At 40.7% G+C, this 20,255-nt stretch overlaps 1 protein-coding gene across 1 annotated transcript; it reads right to left on the minus strand.

The window, feature by feature from the left end:
* Positions 1-3,978: 3,978 nt before the first annotated feature.
* tbc1d13 (TBC1 domain family, member 13) lies at positions 3,979-20,103 on the minus strand. Its single transcript, XM_061261628.1, has 12 exons — positions 20,038-20,103; positions 16,132-16,205; positions 15,941-15,981; positions 15,355-15,416; positions 13,863-13,962; positions 13,164-13,246; positions 12,576-12,735; positions 11,397-11,607; positions 10,161-10,324; positions 9,692-9,852; positions 9,440-9,497; positions 3,979-8,777 (listed from the first exon to the last, which is right to left on the minus strand). The coding sequence occupies exons 1-12, from the start codon at positions 20,058-20,060 to the stop codon at positions 8,712-8,714; spliced, it is 1,203 nt and encodes a 400-aa protein (XP_061117612.1). The 5' UTR covers positions 20,061-20,103; the 3' UTR covers positions 3,979-8,711.
* Between the last annotated feature and the right edge of the window lie 152 nt (positions 20,104-20,255).

Raw genomic sequence — 20,255 nt, forward strand, 5'->3', positions numbered from 1 at the left:
GTTCTGCCCTTGCACCGCGTGCCATGACAGTCGTTCCATCGAAAAGATCCCGTGCCAGGTCCATAATCTCTTTTGTATACACCATAAATCAATGCAACACTGCCTCGGGCAATTATTTGAATAGACTTTTGTTATGGTAATTAATTTAAATCCTGGTAGCCAAAATGCATTTGAACCGGGTTCTGTTAACTATGTCAACTATCATTATTGCTATGCATTTAATATTGAAAAGAGAACAAAAGAAGAGAACAAAAAAAAGCTAATCCATTTTCCCATGTTAGTCTATAAGCCTATCTATCGACAAACATTTTATTGGCACCTAATAAAATGACAATACTTGACAATTGCTGCCAATATAAAAATTAAAAAAACAATAAAATGAAACACCAATAGGCCTAAACAAGGTTGATACCTGGCTGAATTTAAAACAGAAATAAATATTCACAATACCATTCCAAATGTACAGAAAACAAATGGTCTTACCTGTGTATCCAGCATCATCATCCCAGATTCATAGCCCCCTCCGCGTCCGTGTCCAGGCAATGTTCGACGAGCTGTGCTCCCCTATAACACTTTTTCACACATTTTGGGGGAGATGGGCAAAACTAACCAACACTGAATTAGGAACGTATCGAATTCCCGTTAATGTTGCGTTTCTGAACGAGTGAGTCTCAAAGACCACTATAAAATCTTCAGGGCATGACACCGCTGCCCAGCTGTGTAATCAATCCCACCTTGGTAAAATGTCACTGGTCTATAAAGCCAAATTTGAAGGCTTTGACATACAATCACTGCAACACCACTGTCACACTTTGTTAGAAATGGTTTCAAAAGAATAAATATGAAATCCATTCACTGAAAGACACTACCCTACTTATCGACTGTAAGACTGAAATCCGCCGATGGGCCATAAACCCTTGCTGAAAGATTTCATACTACATAACAAACATACACATTTGGCAGACGACATCGGAAAACACAAAAATTCATCGTGTTCTGACGAAAACACACCCATCCAGGAATCCCAAAACCAAGCGCAGAGTCGATTGTGCCATTGAGCAGGTCCACGTTTACAATAATATTCACTCCAATGCCATTCTTCCGTCGAATGTCCAACCGGCATTATAGCCAATTATAAAAAGATACAGAAATCGATCTTCACGAGTGCTTGCTATTCAGACGTACCAAATATGTTGGCTAGCAAAGCTTTCTCTGTGTGTTTCCTCCAACAATAGGTTTATTTATTTATGAAAAACCAAAAGCGCTGTAGACTAAAAATGTAACACCTGAATTTTCCTTTCAAAACCGGCAATAGTAAATGCAAGGTCGGCTATTTAAAATAAGTCGTCCTGGTTCAAATGCCAGATCATGAAACGTATAATCCTCTATAAAATGGATTCTTCGGTAAAACAGCTTGAGGTTTGAAGACACTACTGGCATAGTGATCCACATTTCTGGGTCATCTTCCCACTGACTTACATTTTAATATTCTTACACTGCCGTTAGGCTATTGTAAACCCGCTGTATGATATAGGCTATCCTCGCCTAGCTATTTTGCCTTATAGTACATTCGACACAGCATGATATGTAATGCATATATTTCAATAATTATGAAGACGATACAATTTTACGATTAAGCTACCCCGTGATGGCAGTTTCTGTCTCCTCAAAAAAATATCAGACAAAATGGATGTCGTGCTTTTCAAAATTATATCATAGTTCTATGAAAATTCTCCTTCATGTGAAATGAGTGTCTCTGGGGTCACATCCTTGTTTTCTGTCAGCCGCTGGCATGCTCCTTCGTCAGGAAAAATATAGCGAGCTGGCAAGGTTGAAACGGCATGCGCTGCCCACTGAAGACAAAGTCCTTCAAAGCAGAAAGCACGAAGATATAAGAAAAAAGTAAGAGAAGACAAAGGCGATTCTTTAATCACACTCTGCCCTCCGCGAGCAGGTTAGGATTGCCTTTGAAGGCAGCACACAGCCTCTAGCGGGTGAGAGCGGTTTACGATATAGAACCGTCTTCATGCCCGACTTCAATGCTGTCGCTCGTGCATGAGGCTATATCGGGTTTCCCGGAGCTCCACAAGCTACTATTTTAAGTCACTGCTTGACCGTTACATTTAACCCAGTCGCACTTACTATGGTTGGTAAAGGAATCAAATGCGCACGTCAGTAGGCTTGGAACTACAGTAGCCAATTAAATTACAGAGTTCTTTCACTATCCATATTTTCACAACAATATTACACGATAGGTTGTGTTAAACTATGCACAGCTTGTTATACTCAAATAGGATTCTGGTGGATTCAATCACTTCCTTCTAGGCTTTTGATTGCCATTGGAGTCTGCTATTGGCATTTGTCAACATGAGGACCAGAGCTGTGCCAATGAAAGCCAATGAAGCCATTGAAACTGTGAAACAAAAACATTGTTTTTGAGACTGTGAAACAAAAACATTGAAGAGTCAGAGACATAGGCCAAACAATTAGTGAAACAAACTGGTTGGAACATCATTAAGAGGAAAAAGAGCATTGGTGTATATTTGGGATGCTGTGGGATGAAGCACTGTCCAATGTGTTTGGAGGTATTTGATTGCTTCGGTACTCATCAGAATTCATTATGCTGCTCCCATCAGCAGTTGCATTATCAATGAAACCAAGTGTGCCAGTACCTGAGCATACCTCTAAATTATAACACCACCGCCATGCTTCACAGATGAAGGGGGGTGCTCTGCAGGCTCTTATTGGTACTTCTTAGCAAGCTGTAACCTGGCCCTCCTGTTTTTGCAGCTTGTTCCTGGTTGGCATCTATTTGTAAAGTTGTTTGGGGTTTTTTCTTCATTATGATGAACTGTATCATTAACTGTAGAGGTCTTCCTTGGACTACCAGCCCCTTTGCAATGACTGAACACAGCAATGCCCTCTTTCTTCTTAACCATCTTCCAAATAGTTCATTTGGTATGCCTATTGTTTGTTTTTTTGTTGTTGTTTTTTTTTCTTATTTCTCAGCCTCATAATGACTTCCTTAACGGTCATTGGCACAGCGCAAATGTAAAAGCATGAGTTTGAGATCAGATTATTCATACCATGAATAAGAGCCTCTCAACAAACTGTTTGTGTTTTTTATTTAGTTTTCTGAGACCATTATCCATGCTACAATTTAGACTGCTACAGTACATTAAAAGAACTGAGGTCAGGGTCATATCTGCTTTTTTGGAGTATCCAAGGCCCTTTGCAGCTAGAATTAGAGCTGGTTCCCAAAGTACATTTTCATCAGGAAACTGTCTTATTCTGGGAAATTCAGACTGAACTATGACCAAAATTTGCATCAATGTTTCCTTAATGTATCACCCAAAACAATGTGCTCATGTAGCATGGAATTTAAGTTAAAGGCATATGCAGGATTTTTTGCCTCAATGTGGTCCTGGATTTATAATGAAATAAGTAACCCCGTCCATCCCCAACCCTGCCCACTCACCTATGCTTTTATATTTCAAATTTACCATTTTTATCTTTTTTTTATTTTATAGCCGTCACCAGCGAGAAAAAGCTATTCCAAGGTTGAGTGGTTTTTGAACGAGCCCCCTTGTTGTTTGACTTGGCTGTACTCTTGCTTTACCTCCGTCAGTGCAGTCGCTAGCTAGCTATGTACGCACCTGGACCCTCATCCCTATGTACGCACCTGGACCCTCATCCCGTCCCTATGTAGCCACACACATCCCTCCACAAAAATCACCACACCCAGAAACGTCCCAAACACATTTCAGAATAACAAACATAGGTAATGAAGCACAGGCAAAGGTGCATAAAGACAGAGATTGCCAGTGCATCATAGATATGCTTTAATATGGTTATTCTATATTTTTAAGGTAAAAATCCTGCATAGTATACATTTAAAGCATTCCATTCAACAAATTATGCTCATTAGCATTTTGTCACTACTGTGTTATCAGCAAAAAAATACACAAAACATTTGAATATTTTCAGGACATTTATTAAGTAATTGCAAACACTGTAAAAACATTTTATATGATACTAAAGAGCAGCTACCTAACTAAAACTGTATACACATGCAAAAACAGAAACTAGGATTGTGTACATGGGCACACTCATTCATACAAATGAATGCACATGTACAGACGCACACGCACGCACACAGACAAACTCCAAAAAGAATAGGATACTTTTTAAAAAAGGATTCCATAAGAGCACAGTATGTGTTAGAAAAAATATGTTGACACTGTTGATACATTTTACATAGTTCAGGTACTTTTGCTTAGGTGCTTTCTAGCATTCACAAAAACACACTCCTCCTTTATGATTTATTATTGAAATTAGATTCACAATTTTACCTGTACATCCAGATTCAACCAATTCTTTCTTTTTTTTTGGACAGTATGTGGAAAACCACCTGCATTAAAACCTTTGAGATTTAAAACCCTCCAACCACTCCCAACACAAGGAGTCACCACCACCAAAATGACCAGTCTATTCTATGTTGATCACACAGGGTCCAGGTAATACAAAATCCTTCTGCTTTACCACATATAACACGACGCCTGACACCTCCGTGCAACTTGGATGAATAGACGAGATCATCAGATATCAATGCATTATTATCTAGAGCATACACATATAACATCATTAACAGCACTTAAGAAGTGACTGAGTGCAGCCAGAATGGGAGAGGAAGTTGCCAAGCAAAGACAGTGTTCTCATCAGTGAGAACGAATCAATCAATAAATGGGAACATCAGCAGTGTGACTCCACAGTGCATGTACTCTGTGTTATTAGTGTTAAGCCAGGAACCCTGTCCCCAGCAGTTAGCTTTGAGTGACCTTGCCCGTAGCTCCTTATCTTAGCACGTCTTTCATAAGAAAAGTGACCACAATGCAATACATTCTGAAATGTCCAAAACATTCCTGGCAGCACTTGTTGGGGTGGACTACAATTTTTCTTTATTCTTCTGAACAGGCTTCTTTGGATGAAGCACACAAACACACGAACACACATGCACATGTTTTTAATTAGAGGTATTACCTAGTCATTATACCACCCAATGCACTCTACCCGTCCCAACCCCACGTGTCCATTTTCCCACCGATACAAGGCCACTGGTTACCTCAAACTTTATTAAAAAAAAAGAAAAAAAAAGAATGTATCATTACAAACAATGGTGAGTGAAGAAAACAGGGCCGTGCATGTACACGTCTCACACTTGCATTTGAAATGGTCTTCAGAGGCAAAGTTCTAGTATTTGAAATGCATAAAGTATGAATATGCTTTGAGGGATTCATAATTAGAATAATGATAAATCACATCAACACAAACACGATTATGGAGACCAACGCTGAAGCAATTTTTCCTTTATTCCTAATTTTTTTATTTCAGGGTGTATTTACTGTGATAAAACTAAACAAAAGGAAACAATTGCCACGTTAAGTATATAGTTTTGACATGACAGCCATCAATCCAGGAAACACAAGAACCATTATTATTACAATGGTGCAAAGCAACAAATTCAAAATGATGCATGCAATGTTATAACTAATAATGTTTTAAAAACAACAAATAGTACAGATAGCTGTTTAAAAATCAACTAGACGTGCTCAAGCTATGCATCTGATACGCAGTTTGACAAGGCACGATCAATACAGCTTCAGTAGGTTGTTAAAAGAGAGAAACAATGTCTTATTAGGCAAAACCTGCACAGGATCAAATACAGCTGTTGTGCTAATCTCCCATATAGACATGATATAGCCTCACCAGGACTTTCTTTCACATCAAAACATTATTGTTCACCCGGATGGCTGAGAACATTCTTAAAGTATCCAAACAATTCCGTTTTAACTGAGGAACTCTTAGCAATGTAGACACAAACTTGGGCAGTTGTAGGAGCTATTAGCTACTGCAGCTATGTGACATCGTAGAGGTATGCAGGTTAGGGGTGAGGTTTACGAGTGTTGATGGAGAGGGGGGATGTTTTGGGGACAGGAGGAGAGTGCAGGGGAGCAGCAGGGGTCCAAGGCCAGCTAAAGACGTGGAGGCAGGGGACCGCACTGTGTGGGAGTGTTCCTGCCTGAGGCAAGCCACCACATCAGGGGGCCTCGTCTGCACTGTACCCCAGTGATGTCAGCCCCGGTGAGGGGAAGGAGCAGAGGAGGAAGAAAAGGGAAAGATGAGAATATTGGAGGAAGACATGGAAAGGAGAGTGGAAGAGATGGAGGGAGAAACAGGCCCAGGTGGCAGCCTGACTCAGCTGGCTATGGGGCTCACTACTGCGCTGAGACTAACTGACCACTGCAAAAGGAGCAGCCGAGGACAAGATGTCTATAAGTTTAACCTGAACAAAGAAGCTGAGAATGCTGACTGAACAAAAAGGCCAAAGGCCAAAAAATGTGCTGATATGAAATACGCTTCAGCCCATTAACATCTTTTGTAAGTCTGTGTGTTTGGTAGTTTGGAAGGTTTTTCTACCACCATATTAGCAACATACCACAAAAAAGAGAAACTGATCAGTTAAGACTATAAATGGTGAAAGGCTCTGCAAAGTAATCAGATCCATGGTTACAAAACAGAAAATCTGGCACACTAACCCAAATACTCCCACTTATACATGTATCACCAATCAAAGATTCCTTCATTATTCAACGGCTCCAAAAGCAAAACACTTAGATATAAAACAGAGAAAAAGGCAGAATATTTTAGAGAGCACAATCAACTTTCGTAACTACTCGGTGCATAATCCGCAGTACTGAAAGACATTACCTAACAGTTTAATGCGTTTTCCACCCTCACTCCAATTCCCTCCCAGGGCAGTGAAAAAGTAACTGAAGATTCAACAGGGGAATATAGGTATACATTAATATTGTGCAATTATACTTGAGCCAATGCCAGGGTCATATTACTGTATTAAAAAAAGCTCTTCATCATCTGGTGTCTACGTGGCATACACACCAAAACCCTTAGGTCTCCAATAGACTGGACTTGGACTTGGACACTGGACACTAACTAAGTGTTAGAAGTTAGAATTTATAAGTGTTATTTATAAGTTATGAGTCACCTTCTCTTAGTGGCAAATCTCAAGCTCCAAAACAAATCAACCCTTGATAAACAGGCAGGAATTCTGTAAATAGATCATTAAAAAATAACAATAAAAAACAAACATGGTGGAAGCACAACTGTGTGTTGACATGCAATGTGGCTTTATATCGATACTTTTTTTTTTTAACTCAAGAAAGTAAATATGAAATTCAAGATCTCAGAGCTTATCTCAAGGCCTGCCAAATCAAAAGAAAGTAGGTCCTGTGTAATTCACCTTGTTGCATGACAGTACAACTTCAGTAACACAAAAGCACACTCCTCTCCTTTCTGTAAGTCCATGAGAATGAATAGGACAGACTGGCAGAGTATAGTAAAATGCTTGTCTTAATAAACGCTCTGTGGGTAGCCCCTCAGACTGTCCTGCAGATCTGAGTTCAGCTTAAACAGTCACACCTGTACCCATATGTGTACACATGTCAGTGAATTACAACAGACCACAACAGTGGGATATATTAGGCCACACCCAAAGCTTACATGTTATAAAGCCACGACGGACCCAAAACCCAGTTTGGTTTTGTCACTGACAATAAAAAAGAAGACTTAGGACATTCACTTTCCCCAAACACACTCAGACAACAGTACAACATGCTCCGATCAATACGGATTAAAAAACAGACAAAAAAAACAAAACAAGGAATTACACAATACCATCAAGATCCTCAAAGTCCACCCCGTCCTATGAAGACCATGGCAGACAGTTTGCAGGCTGGATATCTGAGGACTCATAACTTTACTTGGTAAAGCATATGATTTCAGAACATCCTGCTTGACCCTCCCACTGGTAGCATTGGTAGTATTCAATCTACACACTGCCCAAGTGGACAGTGTCCCTAAACTAAAGGGGCGGCCTGTAGAATAGTGGTTAAGTTAAATGACTGGGACACGCAAGGTTGGTGGTTCTAATCCCGGTGTAGCCACAATAAGATCCGCACAGCCGTTGGGCCCTTGAGCAAGGCCCCTAACCCTGCATTGCTCCAGGGGAGGATTGTCTCCTGCTTAGTCTAATCAACTGTACGTCGCTCTAGATAAGAGCGTCTGCCAAATGCCAATAATGTAATGTAATGTGTTAAGGTCAATAAATGGTCTGGAATATTCATCTGCCACTCGATTAAGGAGGAGGCAATGTTGGTGTCCACCAAATGCCCACATGTTCTTTTTATGTATAAATAAAAAGGCAGTATTCTTTCATTTCATGATTAAAGGCTGTTACAAAAGAAATACTGCATTACAAAAAAAAAAAAAAAAAAACCCCACCCAAAGAAACACACACAAAAAAAAAAAACTAACTAAAAATACTAGTCATGGAGTGTTTTATACTTATTACTTGAATGTTTCTGTAGCTACTGTAGTACTGTCGCATTTACCATGTTTGTGTTTCTCTTTTGGTTTTCAAAGTCTTCAGTGCAAAAAGAAATGGCTTGAACAGAATACCGTCTGCAGAGGGTGGGGGTCGACAACGCTGAGAGGAGACCTGTGGACAGAGTTTTTCCCACAATGCACAGCAGTGCGGTATGGTCTCACGGCCTCACAGGGTCACTGCTGCGGTTGTCCATGCTGACAGTTGTGATTTCCCAGAATGCCGCGGGGGAGGAGGAGAGGGCAAAGGGCTATGCTCCATCCTGCAGCTCCTTGGCCTTCCTCAGGATAGTGTGCACATCAGAGATGGGGTAATCCTACAGATGACAAGGCCGGGGCAAGATGAGCTCACCTATACTCACAACACATGCCCAGCAAGTTCCTGCCAATCCTGCATAACCAATCAGACTGCTGTTCAGAAGGAGCTGGCCGCCTGTCCAATAAAGAAAAAGCTTTCCAGGACCGCAGAAATTAGCCAACAATTGATGGTAATTTTTGAGGAATCAGAAACACTCACCATTACTTTCAGTCTAAAAAAAAAAAATCTCTCCAGCATATAGCCTACGGAATACTGCTTTCCTATCCTTTCATCTTAATACGATCCTCTTATTGTCACTGGGCTGGTTTTGGCTTTTTGCATGCACACAATGTACGCAATGCGGACAATAAATGTCTCACCATTAATATTTATTTCACCCCATATATATTATATTAAATACTTTCACGATTTCAGAAATAACACATCAATGTATAATGGAAAGAAGTCCTATTAAATATCATGCCATTTAAGCTCAGGTTGTGTTGCATGGATGATCAAACAAAAGCTAATCAAATATTCACTTTTTATTTATCTTAGATCTTTCATGGGAAAGCATTTGCTACAGATTGCTTTGCAGCCATTCGCTTTTTTTCTGGTTTATGGGGAGCTGCTTGGCAGTAATTGCGGTTTATGAAATGAAACTGAAGGGGAGTCCATTACCTGCAGCAACCTCATGTTCACTGTAAAGTCCCCGGCCAGAAGCTGATCCCGGATCAGACTGAAATTGCAGACAAAAATCAATCCGAACCAACAGTATACAGAAAGAAACACTGAACTACCAAGTATGATGGAACACACTCACACACACTCACACACACTCACACACACTCACACACTCACACACACTCACACACACTTAAGCAGGTAACATCAGCGGGCCATGGGTAAGCACAGAAACGGACAAGGTCTCACATCAGCATGGCACAGCACACCAGGATGAGGAAGTCGAAGCGGTCCTTGTCGGAGAAGAGCGTGTCCCAGATGCGGATGACATCGGGCAGCAGGAACTCCTGGGACAGCAGGAGCGTGAGCCAGCGGAAGGTGAAGTATTGCGGCTTGATGTTCTGCTCTTGCTGCGGAGAAAGGCAGGATGGGAAATGCAGTCTACGCAAATGCCTAATACCCAGTTCACATTATTTTCCTACAATTTCTTTTTTGTGGGATCAGGTATTACAGCATATGGCCCACAGCAGAGATGTGACAGATGCATTATTCTAACGGTAATGACCAACATATTAAAAAAAACTTTTTTTTGTGTTTTTTGCATTTCCGCTTAAACTGAAGTCCAATACAAGGAACAATCTCCTGAAGGATAAGGCAGATATAAGGAAAAGTAGGAGAACCAAACAGAATTGTTATGTTTCTACAGAGTTCTGCTGACCAGTTTGAGGTAGAGCTCCATATCCCTCTCTTTGAGTGTAGAGTAGACACTCTCCATCTTGTAGGTGATCCCACACTGAGAATCATCCAGGCTCTTGATGAAGTTGTCCCTGTTCTCCGACATCAGGTTGGTGAAGCAGAAGAAGGTGTCTGCCTCAGCATGTTCTGACCAAAGACAAACACAAATTGAAGTGTCACTTCATTGAATTTCCTATTCAATATATTCCCTACTCTAATGAGCATCAGACTGCATGCAAACAAAAACAGAAACAATTCCAGTGAACAATGGATGGATATAATAATCATTATATAGACCATGTTGAGCTATTACAGGTCTAATAAGCAGGTTAGTCTACTAACAAAAGGTGACTTCCACTCAGTTCCCTGACCCGCTCACAGCAGGCCCTAGGCTGTCCTGTATTTACAGATATATCACTCTGGTTTGTTTCAGAGCAGTAATTGTATTGCATTCCCACCTTTTACCTGCAGGGGGAACAGTGTCTACAGATAACCCATTTAACTGTTAAATTACATCAGTGAGGGTTGGAGAAAGTGTCCTCGTGACGAGATTAGACCAGTGAGAGCGTGACTCTCTATTCTGAGGTGACAGGAATGTGAATGAACTGCAGGGCTCACCACCCACACACGACTGCTCATTTCATTGAAGATGAGTCGGAGATGCATTCCAACAGTGCATGTAAAATGCACCAAACAAGCAATATACAGTTGAATGCAAGAGTATTAAGACAGTGGCACAATTTCTGAAACAACAAAAATTGTATCACTGTCCTAATACTTCTACATGTACCTGTATGTACATATGTAGCTGTATGCGAGAGCGTATGTGTCTACAATTTGATTATGCTCCTAGCTGTCTACAGTAGCTTGCGTACATTCCTGGTGCCTAACCACCATCTGGAATTCAAATTCAATGGTTTAATTTAATAATGAGTAAATTTGAGCTTAAATCTGCTTGTTTGATTAAATCGAGGACCCTCACATTAAGCAATTAAGACAGAGCTTGAAGGAGTGCAGGACTATGGGAGAATGCACATGCCCCCAGCCTTTACCCAGCCCAGTTCATTTTTCAAAATAGAGTTGCCAGCCGAGCTATGTCTTTCATGGTTTCTGGGATTGAAATGGCATCAATAATGCAATTATTAAGAGGGGTGTGAAATCCCACCATTTTGTTATCTAAATAGCGTGTGTTCCCTATAGATGAATATATATTCTGTACCTTTCCACTGACAGTTGGGATCTGTGGCGAAGGTGTAGTAGATGGGCCCCACGATTTCGTTCATGCCCTGCACGTAGGCGATGCCTGGATTCAGCTTGGCGTAGATGAAGAGGATTCGCTCCACCACTTCCCAGTGTGCTTCGCAGCCATTGGGAAGCACTTCATACTCATTAGACGGGTACAGGTTCTGGGCCTTCCCCGGGGAGCTGACCTGAGGTTGAACAGAGATCATACACGGATCTGTCAGAACACAACAACGCAACAAAGGCTCAGAATATCAAAGGTTTACAATTACAATAAATAAAAGCCCATGTCAAACAGTACTGTTGTTCCATTTAAGAGGAAATAACTCCTTTTGTTCAACAGTCCACTGGCTACTTGTAAAAGGTACCAGAATATTTACAGGACCAGAGAAAATCAGGTAAGCACACACACACACACACACACACACACACACAAAGAAAAACACACGTGAAAGCATGCGTCAAAGGCTGCGTTTTCCAGCTATTTCAAGAAAGTTGAAACACACAGAACAGTCTTTTACACTAAGCCACACACCAACCCAATTTTACTCACAGTGGTCCAAGCTTCAGAGCACTGATCAGGGGAGAAACTTATCAGAGTTCATAATACTGAACATCACAGCACAATTCATGTTGACAGTACTGCAGACGATACCAAATTACAAGTTTTCATCATCCTGATTTTATTTGATTTCCTCTTTCTTATTTTTATAGATTTCACACCCAACATGGGAAAGTATATATCCAACTCCTACCATCATTTTTAATGTCCAATTATCTGCAGCCGCAGCGTGTTCATCAGCGAACCCCACTGCCGATTCTGGGGGAGTGAGCAGCCACAGTTCTCCTCCAAACACATGGTGTCACCAGCTGCTTTACACACTGCAGCCTATAGCTAAACTCGCTAAAAGTGGCCCTGTACATGCATCCATGGGCAGCCCATCAAACAGCAGGGGTCACTAGATAGCAACACCCTATGGGGCTACCAGCCGCAGTTCACATTGGTGCAGTCCTGATTCGATCAGAGATTGACGGGCTCACCCGGGCACTACAGCGTGGTTCTTTAACCACTGACTGAATCCCTACTATCCCTGGGTGCCAACTGTCTAGCATGGCCTGAATCTGCCAACAGACACATGGTCTCTGAAGAGCTCACATTGGTCACTCCGCTGCGGTTGCGGTCGACGGTCTGAGCTTTCAGGGTGGTCTGCTCCACACGCCGCCGGAGCGTCTCGTACTCATTCTGGGGGTCCAGAATGAGCAGGCAGGGATACTCTGTGGGCCTCTGGAAGAAGGCCATGTCGGGGTACAGGCGTCTGCACAGGGAGGAACGGGGGACATCATTGGACATAAGAGCATAACACGCAGAGCATAGTTCAGTGAGCACAACATGCAAACTCTAGAGACTGATGTGCATAAAAATCCCAGGAGATCAGCTGTTTCTGAGATACTGAAACCACCTAGTCTGGCACAAACAATCAATCCAAGGTCAAAGTTACCTGGATCACATTTCTTCCCCCATTCCGACATTTGGTCTGAAAAACAGCTGAACCTCTTTACCACGTCTGCATGCTCTTATGCATCTAGTTGCTGCCACATGATTGGCTGATCAAATATTTGCATTAACAAGCAGGTGCACAGGTCTACCTAATAAAGTGATCACTTGCTTCACTAAACCGCTCAGCAAATAATTCGTTTTTCTGTTAATTCTTTGTGAAGGATATACAGTATCCTGTCATCCCACCTGACATCTTTATCGATCTGCAGCAACACCTCATTGTCCTTGAAGTAGTTATTCCACCGACTCTCAGGGTTTGGATTCAGAGGCTGCACATGGAGAAATCATTCATTTTACTTCCTTTTCCCCCTAACACCATATAAATACAATACTGGCCAATACTTAAAACACATTTCATATTGCATGACTGTTCTTTGTGGCAACAATACTTTGCATAGTTTGTACCATTTAAGTGAAAGGCATCCTGCAAAACTTAAAGTGACTGTAAAGTGCCTGGCAAATTTATAAATAATCATACATTATCACAGAGGGGTGTATGCACTACACATTCACCAAATATCTATTCAACATAATGTAAATAACTATAAAAACACACATTTAATCCCATATAGGAATAGAGGGAAATGTTTAGACTGTCCATATTGCAATACCTTTGCTTTCTCTAAGTTTGCTGATGCTTAATACATACCACAACAACCCCATATAATGCAGTATGAAGCCATTCACAGATTTACCTTCACGGGCACTATAAGTGAATGGTTTTGAAATTCAGAGCAGACAGGAATGAAAAGATAGAGACGCAGAGGGAGGAGGGAGGCAGGGATTACCTATGACTGAATGACAAATAAAAACAAAAAAGGGAAGAGCAGTCTCTCTATGAATATGGAAAGTGGCTGCTGGAGCCAGAGATGATGAGGAACTCACATGGTCCTCCAGGGTGACATCCTCCCGTGAGAGACCGAGGTTTGCCTTGGCAATGCCAGGCTGAATAATCATCTCCCTCAGAAACTGAGTGTACAGCTCCCTGTGGAAAACGGAGACAATTAAACAGGATCAAATCAGCCTGCTTCAAAAGTCTTTCCTCCAGTTTTCTTTATTCCCCCCACAGACAGCTGACTAAATGAAAAACTGACCATGGCTGAGAGAGAATTTCATAATTAGTTCCTGTCATCTTACTCAAGTCACAGGGGTCTGTGCTGATGCTGTAATAATTCTTAGATTTGTTCATCTGTAATGACTTCAGTGACATTGCTTGGCTCCCTATTAAAATGGCATGTGATTTCCATTGAATGATCCAGGCAGGTTTAAACCAGAACACTACCCCTGACAAATGTGATTAAAAGTCTGGCACATAAAGTTCAAAGGCCTTTGGCAGACATGCACATTTAATTCATGGAGAACAAGGGAAAAACATGAATAAAGTTCAGAACAACCAGCGGCACTCTGCAATCACCAAATGAACTTATTAAAAGAGAATGAATGAAGGCCAACACCTGCCCTGGATAGGGTGTAATGGGAAGGGAGCCATTGGTGACTCACATAAAATCACTTCTTTGGCCAAGAAGTTCCATGGACTGATGCACAATACAGTTCATTATGCTCCACCTCAGAGAATAACGTTTGTTTCAAATGAATCCCAGCCTCAAATCAGCATTTGATTAGGGATTTCTTACTTGGACTGTATTAAGACTTACATGCGAGTCGTCCACAAAAAGAAGTAGGCAGGACACTGCAGTAAATCCACATTCAGAGGTCTGCTAGGATTGTTATTGTGTATTTCCATAGTGAATTCCCAGCTGGGCACTCACTATAGCTCCCAGAGTACATCTGCTACACGCCTTGTTTAATCTGAAGCCGGTGCAACGGGATGAAGCCGTCTTCATTTTATTTATTTATTTTACACATTAAACTTTTTACATAGGATGAGAAAATATTGCCCCATATAGAGCCAACTCCAATTCTAGACCCAATCCCTAGAGAAGTTCCTCCCAAACCGAAATGACTGGGGGAGAGGGAGGATATTGTTTCTTATCATTTTCTCATGTAGGGAAGAAACCAAACCAGTTCAGCCAGTCGTATGAGTGAATAAACTCAGGATGTGGATGTGTACTTAAGAGTTCCATGGAACTGCATAAGTTTTCAAGGCATTAGGAAGTTTGAGCTAAAACTGTTCTGCTGCACAAATTGACAACTGATGGTGCAATAAAAACTATTATCAACAATAATCAAAATGTTGCAGTAAAAAGAAATGTACACCAATGGCAACTTCCAAAAAAAGAAGCAACATGCAAACTCGTCACAAAAACAATAACTAAAAAAGTGAATCTGCTCCAGAAGCTCACACTGAGCAATAAACAGGGCACCAATGAGGCTGTGAAGGCCAGGGTCAAAGAAATCCCATTTTGGAAAGGCTTACCTCTGTTTCATCAAGAAGGAGTCCCATAATGTCTGCTCCGGAGGCAGATAGTTTAACAGAATCTGAAAGCAGATAGGAATAGCTGTTAGGTAATAAGGATAAGTAATACAAGAGGCCATGGGTTTCAACCCTGAAGCAGACGCTGCTGGTGTACCCTGTAGCAAGATTCTTGAGCAATGTAAACTACTTAAGAAATATCCAGCTGAATAAATGAAAAATATTTTTCATTGTACTGGTTCCAGAGTTCTAGTATCAAATGATTAACGTTGAATGTTAAAAATAGATCTGTTTCAAATGTCATGCAGTTAATTAATTAAGCCTTGACAGATACATTCAGAGAACTGTTAAGATGTCTTTGGAGCATAGACTGAAAATGACATTTGACAAACACAACCTGAAACAAAAAAGTCTCTGGGAAATGGTTTTCAGCTGTAATCACAACACTTGGTGCCGACAGTGGCATTGCATACCGTACCCCTTTTGCTATACACTCGGTGGGGTGAGTATTGGTAATGATTGGTACCATACAGAAAGATGGTATAAAATGGAGGAGGACTTGTGGGAAAAGTAAAGTAAGTGGCCTTACCTTCCAGCACAAGGCTCGAATTCCTCCTTCAAAGGGGATTCCTGTTTCAAAGGTAAATACATTATTCTTTAACAGAAAAAAATATTCTTATACAAGATAAATAACAGCAAATCAACAAACCAAACCTATTCAAGTCAATCATGAAAATTAGGGTATGTAAAATCATCTTTTCAATCCAGTACACTGCTTACCACTAAAGCAAAGTTCACGAAGTGCCTGTAGGTTGATCTTCTCCTCTTTTAAGGCCACGTTAAATTCCTGAATCCTAGACAAATGGAGAAAATGAGATGACTAAAATGTATTACAGTAAAAAAGCAGCAACCTCTATACAACTCAGGGAATTTCACAAAGCTGGCTAACACAATAAGCTTGACTTCCGCACTGAGTAAAAACCTGGACCGCCCTTAAATATGGAACATGGACTAAAGTAGAAATAGCTGTTCCAGGTTTTACTCAGTGCAGAAGAACGGCTTACTCAGTAAGGCAGCTTTGTGAAATACCCCTCCTGCTTATACAGAGTATCGCTAGCACTTGGGACAGTGCAATTTGAAACCAACAAAGCAGTATTCAACAGACAAATTCATGCAGCTGTTCTTATTTATGATCATTTCACAATGCACGTTCAATTCTTCCTGTGAATTTGTGTCACAGTGACAAAGGGCATTGTGTATTGATTAAAATACTCAAGGGTGCTCAAGTGTCATGGGCTGGAGAAAGCAAAAAATAAATAAATAAAATGAATGCAGTGAATGTTGGGTCACATTCCAGCTTGACCCCATTCAGATTGTGTCAGCATGCTGACATTAATAAAACGAGTGTGGATGTTCTCTGCAAAAGCTGGATTCTACCATTCCATGACAAGCAGAGCTTAGAAGTTCTGCATTGAGTTTTACAAATTTACATAGCAAACTGCCACATACAGTTGCCTCAAAAAGTATTGGAACAGCAAGGTAAATTTCTTTGTTTTTGCTATACACTGAAGACAAAAGAGTTTAAGGTCAGAAGACGTATATGAGATGATGTGCCCTGTTATACTGAATGTGTACTGTTGGTTTTAGCCTTGTGAAGACTGCATTGGTGAAAAAGATAAACCAACATGAAGACCACAGAACTGCCTTTGAGGGAAAAGGCCATTTTGATGCTTAGAAAAGAGGGGAAATCAATCAAAGCCATAGCACAAGCACTGGGGATAGCTTGTACAGCAACTTGGAATGACCTGAAAAAGAAAGAAACCACTGGCGTACTGAGCAACAGACATCCAACAGGTCAACCAAGGAAAACAACAGCGGTTAATAACAGAAACATTGTGAGAGCTGAGAAGAAAACCCCCCAAATCATCAGTCAGTGACATCACAAACAATGGGCAGGATGAAGGTATCTCAGTCAACCTTTTCGAAGAAGACTTACAGAGCAGCAATGTAGAGGCTATACCACAAGATGCAGAACACTCAGCAGTAGTAAGAATCGGAAGGTGAGATTACAATTTGCAAAGAAGTACAGAGATGAGCCCCAAAAGTTCTTGAACAAAGTTCTGGACTGATGAGACCAAGATTAACCTCTACCAAAGTGATGGAAAGGCCAAAGTGTAAAGAGAGAAGCGATTTGCTCATGATCCAAAACATACAAGCTCATCTGTGAAGCACGGTGGAAGTATCATGGCTTGGGCTAGCATGGCTGCTTCTGGAGTGGACTCACTAATCTTTATTGGTGATGCAATTCCTGATGGTAGCAGCAGGATGAATTCAGAAGTCTACAAAAACATTCTGTTTCCCAACTTACGGAGAAATGTGTCCAAACTAATTGGGAGGAACTTAATCATGCAGCAAGACAATGACCCAAAACACATTGCCAACAACACAACAGACTTCATTAGGGAAAAAAAGTGGAATTGAGCATTCCTTTTTCTTTTCTTTTTTACATTACATTACAAAGCATTTAGCACACGCTCTTATCCAGCGCGACGAAGTGAAGAGGAGATTGAAGGGAAAAAATTGCAAGCGAGGGAAATGCTACCAAATATTAAGTGTTATTTACTTAAATACTCTCTGTTCCAATACTTTTATTCACCTAAAAATTGGGTGGTCTGAAACCAAAGGTGCTATGTCCTAAGTAGTTTAAAACATCTAGGTGTGAATTCCAGGAAATAAAAGCAGAAATTCTGAACTCTTGTCTCGTGTTCATCTTTTTATCTCAACCCCAAACGTATTTAGTGTATTGCAAAAAAGTCTTTATTTACTTATTTTTGGTCAAGCTGTTCACACCATACCTCCTTGTGTGTGGCCCTGTCTCTTGACATATATAGTTCGAATGGCCATTCATGCACAAAAAGATGTTACACAGTGTGACTTATGACCAATTATGCATTGGATGAGGGAAAAATGTTTTGGGTGAGGGAAAAATATATGATTTATACAAATTTGATCTATATCAGATGATTATATGAATGTCTATAAGACTCCAGAGAATTTCTGAGCATGATTGTGCTTTTGAATGATTCTATATACAGCCTGTATAACTGTATGCCTGGTAAACTTCACTCCTTTGAAATACATACTTTCGCAGTCATGTGATAATTGATAATGAACTCTGTCTGACAGCGCACACAAGGTTCAGTTATTGTCTGCCCTGAACAGTGCCTGGATACATCCAAAAACAACTACCTTATCCCCCTCGCCTGACTATACACATGCTGCTTCCTATTCCACCACTTTTCAGAACTGCAAAGGATCAGCAAATTTGGCTTCCTTGAATTCAGGAAACCATGCAGCTAGGTTAATGTGTATTTTATCAAAAGTTATACACACAAAGTGTGGACATTGACCTTAAGAATACTGTCTATGGTAAAATACTTAAAAATGGTTACCACAGTTAATTGGTTGCTTTGATGGGTCGTAAGTTATACAAGCTAAGTTGTGGACTTTTCCCGAACTTGCAGCAAACAGAGGGGGGCCATTTCGCTTCAGTTTCCCTTTCCAGGGTCACTCTGAAAGCCATTAAATGTCATGTGCCTTCTTTGGAACAGTTCCAACAGAATACAGACGTTTAAAAACCACGAAAAGAATACAGCAATATTTGAATATATATTGCTTTGAAAGATAGTTTCAATAATTTGATAAGGAGGGAATGCAGATAGATAGCTGACCATGCTTAATTAAATTAAGTCTGCAAACACTGCCCACCCCGGCAACAATGAGCTAACCAGCAGTGGTAAAACTACTGCAAGTTAAAATCTATGGCTTTCCAGTTACGCCAATTAGTAAAACCGTAAGGAAAGTTTATGTGGGAATGCCGTCGGTTAATTATCTCTTACCGTAAACAATATGTAAACTAGCTAGGTGTGCAGCTGATTTACCTGCTGACATGAAACGTACTCAGTTTCAAGCAAGCTAGCCTAGCCGCGAGTTCCCACGAAATAATCCCTATGAGCAGAGTCAGGTTTGCATTATGACTAACGTTAGTAACGTTACTCTACAATTCCTGCGACCCGATTCGCACGAATTCTAAAGGCAGGTCCCCTCTTGACAGCTGTTATAACAAGCTAGAAGTCTGACAAGGTATCAAAAATCTCATTCTAGGATACAGGCTTTGAATGCTATAATTAAAAGTTCAAAACAATTTGAAAAATCTGATAAACGAGCTACCGTTGACAAGGCAAATAAAAGCTAGCTAGCCAGCCAGCGCTCGTGTACCGTTAGAAGACATAATTACAGCAAGTTAGCTAGCAAATGAGGTTTAACTAATATATGACAAGAGAAAATTAACAATAACGCATACGACCTTGGATACTTCAATCAATCAATCATCAGCACCAACGGACTGACAATAGGTTTCACCAACATAGTCAGCCAAAAAAAATGAATTAGAGCTAGCTAGCACTGCCTATATGCTACGCTAGCTAAATACATTGTCAGCTAACGTGCGTAGCATTCATTGAAACAGCAGCTACTCAGATATAGACAACGTTAAACGTTATAGAATACTAGAAAACCACGGGGAAATGTGCCTCCGTTGTCCCAATTAACACTTTGCGTATGCACCAATATGGTCACAGCCAGATAAAGGCTCAAAAGACATTTACTATGTTTTTTTTCCCTCACCTGTTTTTGTACGAACTCGACATGTTGACTTCCTCATCAAAAGAGCAGGAACTCCGTGTTGCAACAAAAATATTCCGATTGGGAAACAACCTTGGTGGAACGTAACATATAGGAAGAAGAAGAAAAATGCTTTTACTTTTGTGGTTTATTGGATTAAATTTCACTTAATTTAGTTAATCTCAGTCAAAAGGAACTATAATGTATCATTCCATCACTTC

This window comes from Conger conger, chromosome 11 (assembly GCF_963514075.1).
Source record: "Conger conger chromosome 11, fConCon1.1, whole genome shotgun sequence".
In the NCBI taxonomy this organism is placed as follows: domain Eukaryota; kingdom Metazoa; phylum Chordata; class Actinopteri; order Anguilliformes; family Congridae; genus Conger; species Conger conger.